The sequence below is a fragment of the Centrocercus urophasianus genome, unplaced genomic scaffold (assembly GCF_019232065.1).
Source record: "Centrocercus urophasianus isolate 14NV4802_14NV808 unplaced genomic scaffold, USGS_Curo_1.0 seq_17, whole genome shotgun sequence".
NCBI classification, from domain to species: domain Eukaryota; kingdom Metazoa; phylum Chordata; class Aves; order Galliformes; family Phasianidae; genus Centrocercus; species Centrocercus urophasianus.
Window position 1 is genome coordinate 31259108 of NW_024884722.1, and position 14338 is coordinate 31273445.

Consider the following 14338-nt stretch of genomic DNA (forward strand, 5'->3'; position numbering starts at 1 on the left):
TAGACGTTTTAAGTCAGGATTTTACCCATAATGATGCAATTGCAGAACTTGCACAACTGATTTAACACAAATCAATACCACTCTTCAGTGCTTGTGAAGTTTAGGCTTTCAGTTTTCATATAGTCATCACCATGCATGACCATACATATGGCTAGGCAAAATAACAATATAACAAAATAATACTAATACCAAAAATAACAATAACAGGCTTATTACCAAAGTTTCAGAGGTACAAAGAATCCCTGCCTTCAGTATCAATGATGCAGCAAAGTTTCATAAATTTTAAGGCCAGAAGAGTAGAATGACAGGTATGAATTTTATCCTGCCAGGACAAAACAGTAATTGTTTAATTATTTTGCTATCTCATTATGTTCCAGCCCACATTTTTTCTCCCCCTCCCAAAGTTATTTCATACATACGACAGCTGGTTCTAGGACACTTGATGCAGAACATTTAGAAATGGAAGCTCTACATAGCCTGTTTTTTTCATACTGTTTCCCATTTTTTAGAATCACAAACACAAAAAGGAACTCGCTCTCATATCACAGTTATCTTCTGGAGAGAACATTAGATGTCTTCTATCTTCCTCGCAGGCAGCTGCACAGCTGGAATTCTCAGAACCTTTAATTAACAAGAAACTTACTTGGGTAGATGTGGTAGTTATTCAAAATACAACAGAATGTCTTGAATGCGGAATCTCTGAATTATCTAGACAGGATTTTGTCAGGATTGACTAATCTAGACTGACAAGATTTAGGACCTGAGGGAATGGCATGAAGCTGCATCAGGGAAGGCTCAGGTTGTATATGAGGAAAAAGATCTTCACCAAGAGGGTGGTCAGAAACTGGAACAGACTCCCAGGGAAGTCATCAGGACACCAAACTGCTGGAGTTCAAGCAGCACTTAAATAATGCCCCCAAACGTAGAGTTTGAATTTTGGGTGGTTCTGCGTAGAGTCAGGAATTGGACCAGATGATTTCTTAGAAATACAAGTGTGTTTATGTGTTAAGGAGGAAAAAAAAAAAAAAAAAAAAAAAAAAGAGTGAAGACATTTCATCCACATCAAATTTTATTACCCTTCAACCTTAGGTTAATTTCTCCAGGTTTAGCAAGGTTTTGCTCCCCTAGGTAGACAGGCTTTCAACCGACTGTCTCTGACTGAAAACATCTAGGCTACGTCAGATTTTAGACCCAGCCTTTCATTAATACAGTCAGACACAAAAAAGTCAGCTGAAACTCTGACCACCTGAAAGACAGCAAAGCCACAAAAAATCTGAAAGGGTTTTCATCAGTTACTACATTTGAAAAGAGAACCTTTCTTCGGCACTGATCACTAAATAGTTAAGAAGCAATTAAATTGTACATTCAAGAAACAGATATGTTCTACATTTCAAGCTGTGATCAGAAAAACGTGAAACTATTTTTCAGCTGATGAAACCTGTGGCTGTATCTTCTCAGCAGCTTCAAGGACAGATGGAAGGCTGACTTTGTCACCAAATTCTTTCTCACGATGCTCCAATAGAATACCCTATATAAACACACACACACACACACAAAAAAAAATCATACACTAATCCCAGGCTCCTCAAAGGAGATCAGCTGATAAGCAAATGAGTAATTACAAAAGAGAAACCTGCCAGCAGGTTTGCAGTTACCTGTCTTCCTGCTCCAACCACATATACTCCTCCCAGAGTGAACCCTTCTCCTTCCAGGTTACCACTATAACCATTTTTCCAAGCACGGAAGAAATTTTGCCAGACTCCAATGCGGAAGAAGCCTGACAGCATCATTTTTCGTTTGCGTGGGCCATAGAAGCTTCTCTGCAATTAAACAGAAAACAGCAAAGTGAAAAGGACTTCTCCTCCCAAATTAAATTCAGGAAACGTTACAACCCTGTATCCAAAAAGGACCGTAAATAGAAAAGATGAACAGGCAGAGCTGTAAAGAAATTGCACCTGAACTAATTTCTTACACACCACATGATTGTTTACTTCCACACAGCCAACTAGGATTACTGCCTCCCTTTGTGTGTCTTTTGAACTATGATCCACAGCCATTTAAGCACAATCATCTACATCAACACTGTTGAGAACAAAGAGCACTTGGTGATATGTGCATTTTTTCTCATTTTTGAACTACAGCAATAAAAGTGCTGTTTAAATAGGTGCTGAAGTCCTAAAATTTCATCAACCCTTTTTTTTAATCAGTTTCCTTTAAACAGACAGAGTGAGAATGGTAAATAAAGGCATCTTTTCATCGGTTTTGAATATTTCTTTCAGAAGCCAAATGATTTCCAAATGTGTCCTCTGTATTAAGGAGTAAGCAGGTCTGTAGTTTTGCAGGACATTAAACTGGCAATACAGTCATACAGCCTAGGTAACTGAGACAGGGCAGGTTTAGGTAAGATATCAGGAGAAAGTTTTTCCACACGGGGTGTTTTCCACACAGGCACTAGAACAGGTTGCCCAAGGATGCTGTGGATGCCCCATCCCTGGAGGCATTCAAGGCCAGGCTGGATGTGGCTCTGGGCAGCCTGGTCTGCTGGTTGGCGACCCTGCACATAGCAGGGGGTTGGAACCAGATGAGCATTGTGGTCCTTTTCAACCCAGGCCATTCTATGGCATTCTATGATAATGGGATAAGCCACATCATAATTAGAGCTGCACTTGCTGAACTAATTGCCTTCTACCTTCGGACCTTGATTCATACATTATTAACAACAGCAAGTCACAAGGACAGTGCAAGAACAGAATTAATATTAAAAGACTGTATCTGTTAAAGAGGAGGGTGTGTAAACAATGAATATTAAGATGTTATAATTACAAAATAAACAAGAGAGTTTGGCAAAGCAGATTACGATAACAAAAAGAGAACGTATAGAAAGCTTGCCTGTACCCTGGGCTCACTCACAAAACTCTCACAGAGTGGATCTCTACATGAGATCCATCCCCCCTGGCAGCCAGCTCTTAAAAGGGTCTAGGAGAGGCTCCACCCCTTCTGGCAGCACAGCTGAATTGCCTTCACCTGTGCTCCTCTGGCTGGCTCATGGCTCGCCTCAGGTGATCAATCAGAGGTTCAGGCCGTGACTCAGCAGTTCCCATACAAGGAAGGGAAACTTAACTTCTTGAACTACAACGTTTCATTCAGAATACTTTCTATCTGTATCATACAAGCTCTTCAAAGAGGACATCCATCAGCTTGGCATTAAGAAAAAAAAAAAAAAAAGGAGAATAGCAGTGATTTCATTATACCTTTTCATCCAGGAAGATTTCTCCTTTGAAATAATGCTGAAAATCCTCAACTTCAGTCCCTATCTTCTCTTTTACAACAGCATAGAGAGGAACACCCAGCTTGGACAGCTGAGGTTTCAGAGAGGAAAGCTCAGAAGCCTCCTATGAAACAAAAAAAGAACATTTCAGGCAGTAGATGGAAGTTAGAAAGCTTCACCTTGAATTTTAGAGCATCTGAAACACATAAATTCTAGCTTCAGGTGCAAAATAGAGACTCATCTGTAGGTTAGACATTAAAGATCTACTTGTAAGCCGGTCTTCGTTAAGTTTACTGCAATTTTCTTCACTAAGCAAGAAAGAAAACTTCTGGAGCATTCTCTAGAAAAAATAATAAAATCCTAGAGAAAACACACTGTTAATTCCAAGTTCTATGCTTGCTTTGCTTGTGCCACAGCTTCAACTATTTTTTAAGCATTTACAGAACAGTAAAAAGATCCTGCCTGTACATCACCTACCTTTCCCAGGCCTAGGTCTCACATCTTTTCCCAAAAAGAAACCTATCATAATAATGTCAGGCTTTGTGTGAAGCACTTGAGTGTTCAATGCAGGAACATAATATATAAGTCTAGAGTAAGTAATGGAGTGAAAACACACCCTCCTCCCTAGATTTCCCAGTGAAAATGAACAAGAAATTTCTTCATACACTTTCAGTATCTCAGAAGCAATATTGCTTTATTCCTTTTTCTGGTGTATAAATACATATATATTGCCATTCATCTCCTTGCCTTTTTGTTCTGCTGAAGAAACCCCTGCTTCCACAGCTTGTACAAAGGTCTCCAAGGCTTCTCCAATTGAGATAATTCATTTTTATTGGACAAAAGTCCACTAAAGAACTGTACACTTGTTTTAAAAAAAAAAAAAAAAAAAAGGACATTTGCTTGAACACTGTCAGTCAGCTACGTGCTATGCCTTAACTCAAAGGTTTGTGGGTGTGGGTTATCCAGAATTTAGGAAATACAAGTACATAGATAGGGCAAACAGACAAAAGACATCAGAGAAAGATATCAGTAGCTGAAAGGATAAGCACAGCACTATAGTTCACTACTCTTGGTATTTTCCAGGAGAAATGAAAAGGATGAATCAACATCAAAAGGAAACTGTAAGTAGGAAAGTGTAAGGCTTAAAGGATCATTGCTTAGGCTTGTCACACCTTTCTTTTCTACTCATAAATATCTGCTAATTATTTTATGTTCTCCCTTGAACAAACTGCCTTAATGTTCTTCCTAAAAAAAACAATGGGGTGGGGGGGAGGGGGGTGCCTAATGGCTATTTTGTCTGGATTTTTTTTTTTAATACAGTTCAAAACTTTCATAATCAACAAATCAAGTTTGTATTGGGATGTAACAGTCTACGTGTCTGAGAAATGATGTTCCAGTCTAGAGCAATAGGCTCCTCTATTACATAAACTCTGAGTCCAGGCACATACATATTCCTTCTTGGCACTGTCAGCAAGAACAAAGTTGGAGTTCCTTCCCAAAGTAGAAGATAGCGGAAACCAACTGTGATAAAGGATGTCTTAGCAATAAGGATCAATATATCAGCTGAAAGACCAATGTATCAGTTTATTAAAAGGAATCAATGTGTGCTAGTTCTAAAACTTTCTAATCCAGCTTCTTCTGGTATGTGGACAGCCTTGTTTTTCTCAGTGACTGTTTCAAAGAAGTACTTCACAATAAGACTACTTGACGTTGCCCAAAGAGGCTGCGGATCCCTGGAGGCATTCAGGGCCAGGCTGGATGTGGCTCTGGGCAGCCTGGTCTGCTGGATGGCAACCCTGCACACAGCAGAGGGTTGAAAACAGATGAGCATTGTGGTCCTTTTCAACCCAGGCCATTCTATAATTCTATGATTTATCATTGCACCCACCAGGGGCAAGGACTTATTTCTTGAGTTCCACATAAATTGTTTTGAGCTGTAGTGTATCAAGACAGAACGTTGCTCATTATGGCATTAAAAAGTAATGGAAATTTGCCAAATTGTGGAAGAACAGCTACAGGTCAGCCAAAAGTCACTGCACTGAAGCTGAAGGAAAAATAAAGGGGAGGAAGGTGGTCTTATGATCACCTTAGATGCAACTGTGAATGCCTCAGAGGGACATTAATATACATTTATGAATTCTTGGAAAAGAATGAATATGCATGCTGATGTACTACATATGTATGCATTAAGTGTTTAAATGTAGACCATGAACTCTGAGAAGGTGCACTTGACTTACTGAGTCATCTGGTACGTGGTGTGAGGAACAAAGTAATGTCAGCTTTTTAACACCACATTGGAGTTAGAGAGTTTTCTACCTGGATTTCAGATGGCAACAACTGTATTTTGTCTTTTGCAAACAAAAAAAAAAAAATTGAATATCTACAGCTCACAGAGGAACAGTTTTGGCAAGTGACCTGTACTGAACCATCCCACCAGCTTGAAGTCGGTGACAAGAAGCTGCTTTCATACTACATGGAAACTTCAACAGACAAAAACAAAGCAATTATTCTTAGGAGAAAGTCAAGAATCAACTCACAAAAATGCTGTGGGTAAAAAGCAACCCAAAATAACTTGAGTTTAGAGAATTTAAAATGTGTTTGAATGATTTTTGCATTTAAAATACAAAATAATTCTTTGCCATATTTAGCTGAGCTATACAGTGACTGCCTCTGTTAATAATTCAAAATTTTGAAACAAAAACAAGAATCAGAAAATTTAAATCTTTCCTTCCCAAATTTTTCCTGAAAGAAAAGGGTTTTTTACTACGACTTAGGAAAAGAGCTTTGAAAAAATACTTTACTCAATTCCAGTCTGACTGTATCGAAACAGGCATGCAGGGCATTTTCCTTCTGTCTACACGACACCTGTTCAGTGGACAAAGTAGTTTAATACCTTCCATTACTCCTACACATATTTAAGCAGATATTACTGATGGCAGAAGATACCTTAATTAAGTGGTTACAATATTAATTACTATTTTATGGAGCAGCGAGTAAGAACATAATAGCTATTTTTCCCCCTAGCTATGAGAAAAATAACAGCCAAGTTGCACATTACAACTGTTTCCAGGCACATCTTACGTTCAAATTGCATTCTAAGTGTCACTTTCCACCTCCACCCAAGAAGCCTAATGCCAGCTTAAGGATCAAATCCTGCTTCTCAACCCACCCTGTTATCAACCAGTACAAGTCTACATAGACTGCTGGTGAGGAAACAGGGAGTTTTCATAACACATTCTCCTTACCTTCACAATCTTTGCCTTCCTGCCTCCCATTCAGCACCCATTCAGCATCCAGATTAGTGAGGGAATCCCCTTCATGGACCTGTTTTTTGCAGGTGAGCTTTATCTGATGGATTTCTGCCAGTCCAATCTTTGATTGCTTTTGACCAGACAGTACCTGGCTCATATTCCATACATCCAAAATAAATCTCTATGACTAGCTCCTACGACTCATAAATAACTGAGTTTTGGGTAGTCTCCATTTCTAATTACTGTCTGCTAGATCTCTGGCAGATGTAAAAATAAAGCATTAATCACCTTCAGAAGGAAAATACTCAAGACTCAATCTATACACCTGCTGCAAAGAAAACTAAAACTAGCACACTGTTAGCCAGTAACCAGTTTGTGCTAGGATAGTATCTTTCAGATTCTTCAGATGTGTATGATAACTATCCTGCTCACCTCTTCCCTTTATTCAAAGGGAATCCATTCAAGTAGAACTTAATTCATCCTAATTAGCCCCCAAGTTCAACAAGTACCTCTCTGCACAAAAATCATCCAGGTCTTCTCACAGCCATGATCACTGCACCATTCTTCTTCCACAGTTCACCTGCTTTGAATGTTCTTGGCTCTGTTTATAGAGGAAAAAAAGCATCAACTGAAAGCATCACAGAGAATTCCACATTCAAATACAATTCTAATTCTACAATTCAGAGAAGTTTTCCATGTATATAACAGAGTATTACTTGCTTTATTGATTTTTTCAGTGTGTGTCTTCACACACACTGAAAATTATACACATCAACTGTATTACAATTTGAAATAGACCTTCTAGAAATACCGGTTGCTTTTCCTTCACCAGAATCATCTGCTATCAAGAACACTCAACTACTTCCTAAAACTAGAAAAGACTAAGAGAAACTCTTTAGACATCTCACGTGGTCTGCATGAAATCTTGTATCCCCTACAGATAATCTCTGATTCAGGAAAATTAAACCTTCTATGTACACTTCACTGTTCTTCAGCTTTTCCAGCCTTGGTCATATAGAGGTTCTTTCCTCAAACAACAGCTCAAACATCCAGAGTCTTACCTGACCCCAAAGTTTTTAGCTCTATCCCCTCCAAAAATTCTAGTGTTGCTTTTTCTGCCTTGGACAAAAAGAAGTCAGTGTTGGCAAGCACAATCCCTGTTACGGCTGCACCGACGGCTCCGAGACCAACCGACCACATGCCCATAGTGAAGATACCAAAGTCAGGTAGGAAGGACATTTCTGGAAAGAAAAAGAAACATCAGCTCTAATACTGAATACCGATAATGCTGGATAAGGAGGAACTGGTAATCTTTCCTGTTCCCAGTTCAGTGTATGAACCAAAGCAGGCACAGAGCCAAGAGCAGAGCTCAGCAGTATTTTCTACACAAAGAAATATTTAGACTTGCAACCCATTTCATTAGGTAAAAAAAAATTAACATTACAAACATGCCCTGGACAGCACTTTCTATATCCTGATCAACTTCCACTCTTACAAACCCAGATCATATCAGGAACAAACAACTTAATTTCACACCCACTGATAAGAACAGATAACACTGCAATGGAAGCCATTAGATATGCTAACTCACATCTAAAAAGCACTAACTGCTCATTGTTATCAGCAACTCTGGTTTCATGGCAGTTTTATTAAGCAGCAGCTCCCTGCTGAAGACTCCAGTACCCAATCCTGACCTTTGCATAGGTTTCACAAGACTGGGAAGGGCTGACAGCCACCTTCCAGAGAGGGTAGAGGAAAGCAAGTTTAGCCTGGGATAAAATTCAAGATCCAGCTGTGAGCAAGAACTGTACAAAAGTCACAAAAGTTTTAGCAGGGTAAAAAGTCACTGCTTGTTTACATCACAACAGTTAGGTATTACAAAGGGCTGCAGACCTCATGAGTCACTCAACTTTAGTTTTACACAGTAGAGAATCAAATACTTTCTACAGCCATCTGCAAGACCCCATTCCCAGACATGCTCTTTTGGTGACTATTGCTGCCTGTATATACAGTTTTGAACAGAAGATAATATTTTTCCCCTACAAACATAGGAAAAACGTCACTGTTTTGAACCGTGAAACACACACCATGTTTGTCTCCACAGCTAACTGCTACTAGAATTCAGAAAGTATAAACCAGGAGTAGGCTCCACTTTTCGAGTCAGACACATTGCCCACATTTTTCCAGGTGAAAATCTCTATTTCCATCCTTAAAACCATTCCAGAATGCCTCTGAGAACCAAATACAATGAACTGCCTGCCTACCTGCAGAAATAGCTAGAAGTATACTGAAAAAAAGAGATTTTTTTTCCTGGTAGCACCATATAATGCTATACTTGGTGCTGAGGAAGACAGGACCACAGTACCTCGAAACATGAAAATCCCAGAGATAGACTGGGATTCTGGATGACGAGCCTGAGCAGGAAACAAGGGCAGTTTACACAAACAAGGTGCAGATAACAGAACCTAACTTCATGGCTTATTTGTAACACGGGGAAACTCTCCTTGTCCTTATCTGCTTTGTCTACATACTTTTTTCAAGTGCTTGTAAGGACATCTTTTGATTTGTGCATCTAACTTGTACCAGAGACCATCCTGACCCCAGCTTTCAGAACAACCAAAACGTAATTGAAAGTGTGTCACCCTGATGCTCCAATCTGTGTGGCACACCAAAAGGCCATAGCTCCATTCCCTCCCAGATCCAGATATTCTTTCCCACCTTGCCTAGTGGAGATACTCTTCTCGTAATTCTTAGCTACAAGAAGGGATGGCGATAGAACAAAACTGTATTTCCCTGTGTATTTCATTTGTGTACAAAAATGCTGCCAAGTTTGTGACAACTACTAAACAAGCAACTTCCCGCTTAGCTTTTTTTTTTTTTTATGAGCATTATCATTAGTGCTGCCATCATTAGCATTGCTGAAAGCCAGCTTCCCTCCATTATTTCACATCCACCCAGCTGTAGTCTCGATACAGAGATCACTATCTTAGCCAACACACCTCTTCGGTCTAATTGGGCTCCTCAGGCTCTGTTAACTGAACAAAAAACTCATCCAGATGTGTGATCTTTTGCTATTTGAACAAGCAGGGAGATGGAATCACAGAATGGCCCAGGTTGGAGGGGACCTCAAGGATCATGAAGCTCCAACCCCCCACCACATGCAGGGCCACCAACCTCCCCATTTAATACCAGACCAGGCTGCCCAGGGCCCCGTCCAACCTGGCCTTGAACACCTCCAGGGACAGGGCATCCACAGCCTCTCCGGGCACCAGTCCCACACCTCACCCTTCTCGTAGTAAAGAAACAGCAGAACGAAGAGCATAATTCTGCCAACTGTCCATCAGCCAATTAAATTTCCCCAGCATACCAGTACATAAGCCACCTTGGCATGCACCGCACCGACTTTCCTCCTCTACCAAGCAACGCCGCAACCTTCCGCCACCCCAAAAGCGTTGTCCCTCCATCAGAGCCTCAGTGACCACCCCCAGCAGCAGGCAGGACGGGGCACCCCGAGCGGCTCCAGAAGGCGCGCACTCACCCAAGGCAGCCAGCAGAGCCCCGGGCAGCAGCGGGCGGCGGAGCGGAGCGCACCGAGGGACGGGCGGGCAGCGTCGGGGCTCAGCCGCCCTGCCTCTCCCCCTGGACTATGCGCTCCGCGACGGCCCGAAGCGCTTACGCCAGAGCAGCTGTCCAATCCGCGCCGAGCCGGGCTTAACACTTCGATCGCTCCGCGCTCGTGAAGCTGAGAATGCAGCTAGGAGCCGCGACAAGTTTTTTGGTTTGTTTTTAGAGCCGCGCATTTTCACAGTGTCTTCCTGCTGTATTCGGTCCTTTGTACTTCTAATTGCCCTCCTCCGCGCGCCCAGACAACAAAAACAGCCCTGGCAGCAACGAAGGAGATGTCAGCCTGTTAAAAAATACCACCCTCCGCAGTGCTGAAGAGCCTCCTTTTCTCCAGAACTATCAGAGCTCTCGGTTCTGCAAACATCACCAGTCCTCAAAGCCTCCACAAGTGATGGAGCACTTCTCTTTGCAGAGTGAAGCCAAAGAAAACAAAAAAAAAGACTAAAAAAAGACTTTTTTTTTTTTGGTGTGGTTTTGTGGTGGCCATCAGAGATTCCCAAGATAAGAGCGAGTTGTTTTCTGGTCTGTCAGTACTTAGCTAACCCAAATTTAAACAAGCCAAGTCTCAGCCCTGCTGTAAGAGTCAGTTGATGGTCTTCACCTCGCGTCAAGAAGACCAATTGAAACATGGTTCTCTAGATGTCTCATTTCCCTGCCACCCACAAATGTCATTAAGAGGATAGCTATCCTTAAACATTTACTTTAGCAGCATAAACATGACCTGCTGCAGCTGTGTCAAAAAACACTGGAAAATTTGTGTATTCCAGTTGTCAGAGTCATGGCAGCACACACAGATTTACTTGCATGTTTTTCCTAAGAACAAGCAGAAGTGGAAACACTCAGCCAGCACTGCCACAAGGCAGACTGCACTGCCACATATCCTCTGATCTTTGAAAGGGTAGATAACAGCAGGACAAGGGGAAATGTTTTGAAGTTGAAGGAAGGAAGATTTAGGTTGGATGTCAGGGGGAAGTTCTTCACTATGAGAGTGGTGAGGTGCTGGAACAGCTGCCTAGAGAGGCTGTGGATGCCCTGTCCATCCCTGGAGGTGTTCAAGGCCAGGTTGGATGGGGCCCTGGGCAGCCTGGTCTGGTATTAAATGGGGAGGCTGCATGTGGTGGGTGATTGGAGCTTCATGATCCTTGAGGTCCCTTCCAACCCGGGCCATCCTGTGATTCTGTGATCAAAAACTGTTCTCACAAGTTGATTCTGACCGCTGCTTCTTCACCCCTTCTCTTCCCTCCCATAATGAGCCTAACCGTCTTTCGGAGATTTGTCACAACTTGCACATCCCAAGCACAGGTTTGAGCTGATTACTTTTTTATGAGACATACCACCAGAAATGAGTCACCAGATTATAAATATCTTTGTAATTAGCTCCTTTTAAAGAACATTTACAACTCTCAATAACCCGGTGACATGCTCATCAGGATTTGATGAGCTTTTAAATACCTTTAGAGATTGCAAAATACACCCACCTATCCAACTCCAAGATCAGCCTGGCTTTAAGCAGGGGTTGGACCAGCAGTCCCTGCCAACCCGCAATGTCCTTTGAATGCCAAAATCAACATGCACAGCACCCTCCTAACATTCTGAAGGCATGAATTTAGGTTTTTGGGTTTTTTTTCCTTTGTTTTTTTTTTTTTTTTTTATAACGTTAGTGATTCTTTTTCTTTCTTTCACTGCAAAGATCCTGTTGCAAATCACTCCCTATGTCAAAAGCAGCAGCCTTCTTTCCAGGTTTCTCCCCAACCTGCACGTTTCACTGCTCTACTCAACTGGGTGGGATTGGAAGAGAAAGTTACTGTGTCAAGCAAGGGAACAATACTCTTTCCTTGGAAAGGAAGACTATTGTTAAACCATGCAATCTGTACTCTCCATTTGGATAATGTTTTCAAGACATGCCACAAACCCACATCTCGTCTACTTTTTCCTTTTAAGCATCTCTTACACTTGGAAAATCTTCCAATTTTCTATCTTCTGTGTGATATTCAGAGGGAATGGGCTGCTCGAATATGTGCCAGGGACAACTTAAATCTCTGCTCAACCAGCATGCAGAGATGCTGCACAGGTGGGATGAAGCACTGAAACACAGAACTGCAAGAAGTGCTTATGTGTAGATACCAAAGACAGCTCACAGCTGGGTCTGCTGGGGTCCACAGGTGAAAAGCTAAGCACCATAGTGGTCTGCAAAGGAGAAAATAGGGGAATACCAACAGATCTGCTATGCTCAGCAAAGTATGGCAAACACTGAACTGTGGGCCTGGCAAATGGCAGCAATTGCTCCCTCCAGCAGGAACTGCACAGTCAAACTAAAATTAAGACATATTTCCCCCCTATATTTTTGCTTTCCTTGTATTTCAGTTTCCACACTCCTCACATCACACACACACAACAGCAGAATAATTTACTACTAAAAGCAGAAATACAGGATAATCAATACAAGTGTCTATTCCACCAAGCAGGGCAGAAGCAGCAGCAGCAGCACCAAGCATCAACCAAGCAGCAGCACGAGGCTCTGGGCACACCCCCATTCTGAACCCAGTGCCTGCTTCTGTCTCCGATTAGAACGAGGCCAGCAGAGCTCGAAGCAGTCCAAAGGGGTTTCCGAGGCTTTGCAGCCCGAGCGCACCAGGCATCGCACCGAGGCGCTGGGAACAGAGCTAAGAACGAAACACAGGATCTCTGTCTTTCACTGCGCCCACTCACTCTCCGCCTAAACGACGCAACAAAACGGCGATCAGCCCAAACATCACACCGCAAGGACGGGCGAATCAGCCCCGCGAGCGCAACCTCCCGCTCCCTCACCCCCCGGGGGTAGCGCAAGGTCATAAGGCCGCGGCGGCGCCTCCCGGCAGGGCTGACATCGGCACTCTCCCGCGTCGCCCGCCGCTCGGAGCGGCCCCGCAGCCATCGCAGGGCATCCGCACCGCCGCCCCGGCCCCCCGGCAGCCCCCGATCCCGCACTCACGCGGCCGCCGCCGCTCCGTGCCGCCGCCTGGCACCGCCCCCGGCCGCCCTCTGACCACGTGCCGCGGGGTTCGCCCGCCTCAGGCCGCTAGCGAAAGCTTGGAGAGCTCCGGTTCCATCCTTAATCCCTTCTTGTCCTCGGTAGGGTTTTATTGGCTTCTGACGAACCAGAGGAAAAGCCCCAAATACGTAGTTTAAATATGTTTAAGGCAGAAAAAAAAAAAAAAAGAACATGAGCAAAGCCCGAGAATGCAGTGACCTTATCATTCAAGCATTTGATTAACGGGGCACTTAAAATGCTTACATATACATCTCATTCAAGAACATACTTGCCCAGATCAGCCTGCCAATAACGTGTCACAGCATCACCTAATGAGCAAGCTGCTCCTCTGTTGCTCGTGGTCATTGGGCAGCCCTCCAGTCAGCGGCTCTGAGGCCTATCTCTTCAGGGTTCCAGCACTGGCAGCCATAAATCAAAACATAAAGAGGAAAGGCAGTAGGCCCCACATCACACTGTGCCTGAAGGGTGCTGCACTGTGCTGCCTGCGTGCAAGGCAGCCCTGGACAGCAGCATCACAGAATCACACAATGGCTTGGGTAGGAAGGGACCTCAGGGGTCAGCACGTTCCAACCCCCCGCTGCAGGCAGGGCCGTCACCCCCCATATCCAACAGTATACCAGGCTGCTCAGGGCCTCATCCAACCTGGCCTTGAACACCTCCAGGGATGGACAGGGCATCCACAACCTCTCTGGACAGCTGCTCCAGCACCTCACCATCCAATCATCCCGCAGGACAGAGCCCCTTCTGCATCACAGTGCTCAGGGAAGTCACTCAGATGTGGTTAATGGCAACTAAAAATAAGGAAAAGCCTAAGAAAAATTCGAAGCAGGAATAGCACTACTGATTTCTTGAAGGAGCTGAGGAACCTGGAGGACTGTTGGGTTTGGAGCTGCATTTCTTTGGAAATGCAAGGAATTCATGAGAGCAAAAAACCTCTCCACTTTGGCTCCTAAACCAGCTCAGGTAGGTGCTCTGCCATACCCAATCACAATACACTGAAATGGCTTTCTCATTGTTTGTTAAATAAAATCAATACCAGAATTCATGCATTTCTGCTGTTGTGCCAGAGTGGTCTTCAGGAAAACAGCATCATGTTAAAAGTGCAATGGACAAACACAGAATCATAGAATGTCCTGGGTTGAAAAGCACCACAATGATCATCTG

At 43.2% G+C, this 14338-nt stretch overlaps 1 protein-coding gene across 2 annotated transcripts; it reads right to left on the reverse strand.

Moving 5' to 3' along the window:
* Positions 1-1051: 1051 nt before the first annotated feature.
* Positions 1052-13152, reverse strand: PRXL2A (peroxiredoxin like 2A). Of its 2 annotated transcripts, none has more exons than XM_042818428.1 (6): positions 13115-13152; positions 7581-7760; positions 7029-7120; positions 3252-3392; positions 1656-1820; positions 1052-1528 (listed from the first exon to the last, which is right to left on the reverse strand). In XM_042818428.1, exons 2-6 carry the CDS (start codon positions 7756-7758, stop codon positions 1418-1420), a joined length of 687 nt encoding a protein of 228 aa, XP_042674362.1. In that variant the 5' UTR covers positions 7759-7760; positions 13115-13152; the 3' UTR covers positions 1052-1417. The 2 variants fall into 2 exon arrangements, with proteins under 2 accessions (XP_042674362.1, XP_042674361.1); XM_042818427.1 differs by lacking the exon at positions 13115-13152 and adding an exon at positions 10058-10163.
* Between the last annotated feature and the right edge of the window lie 1186 nt (positions 13153-14338).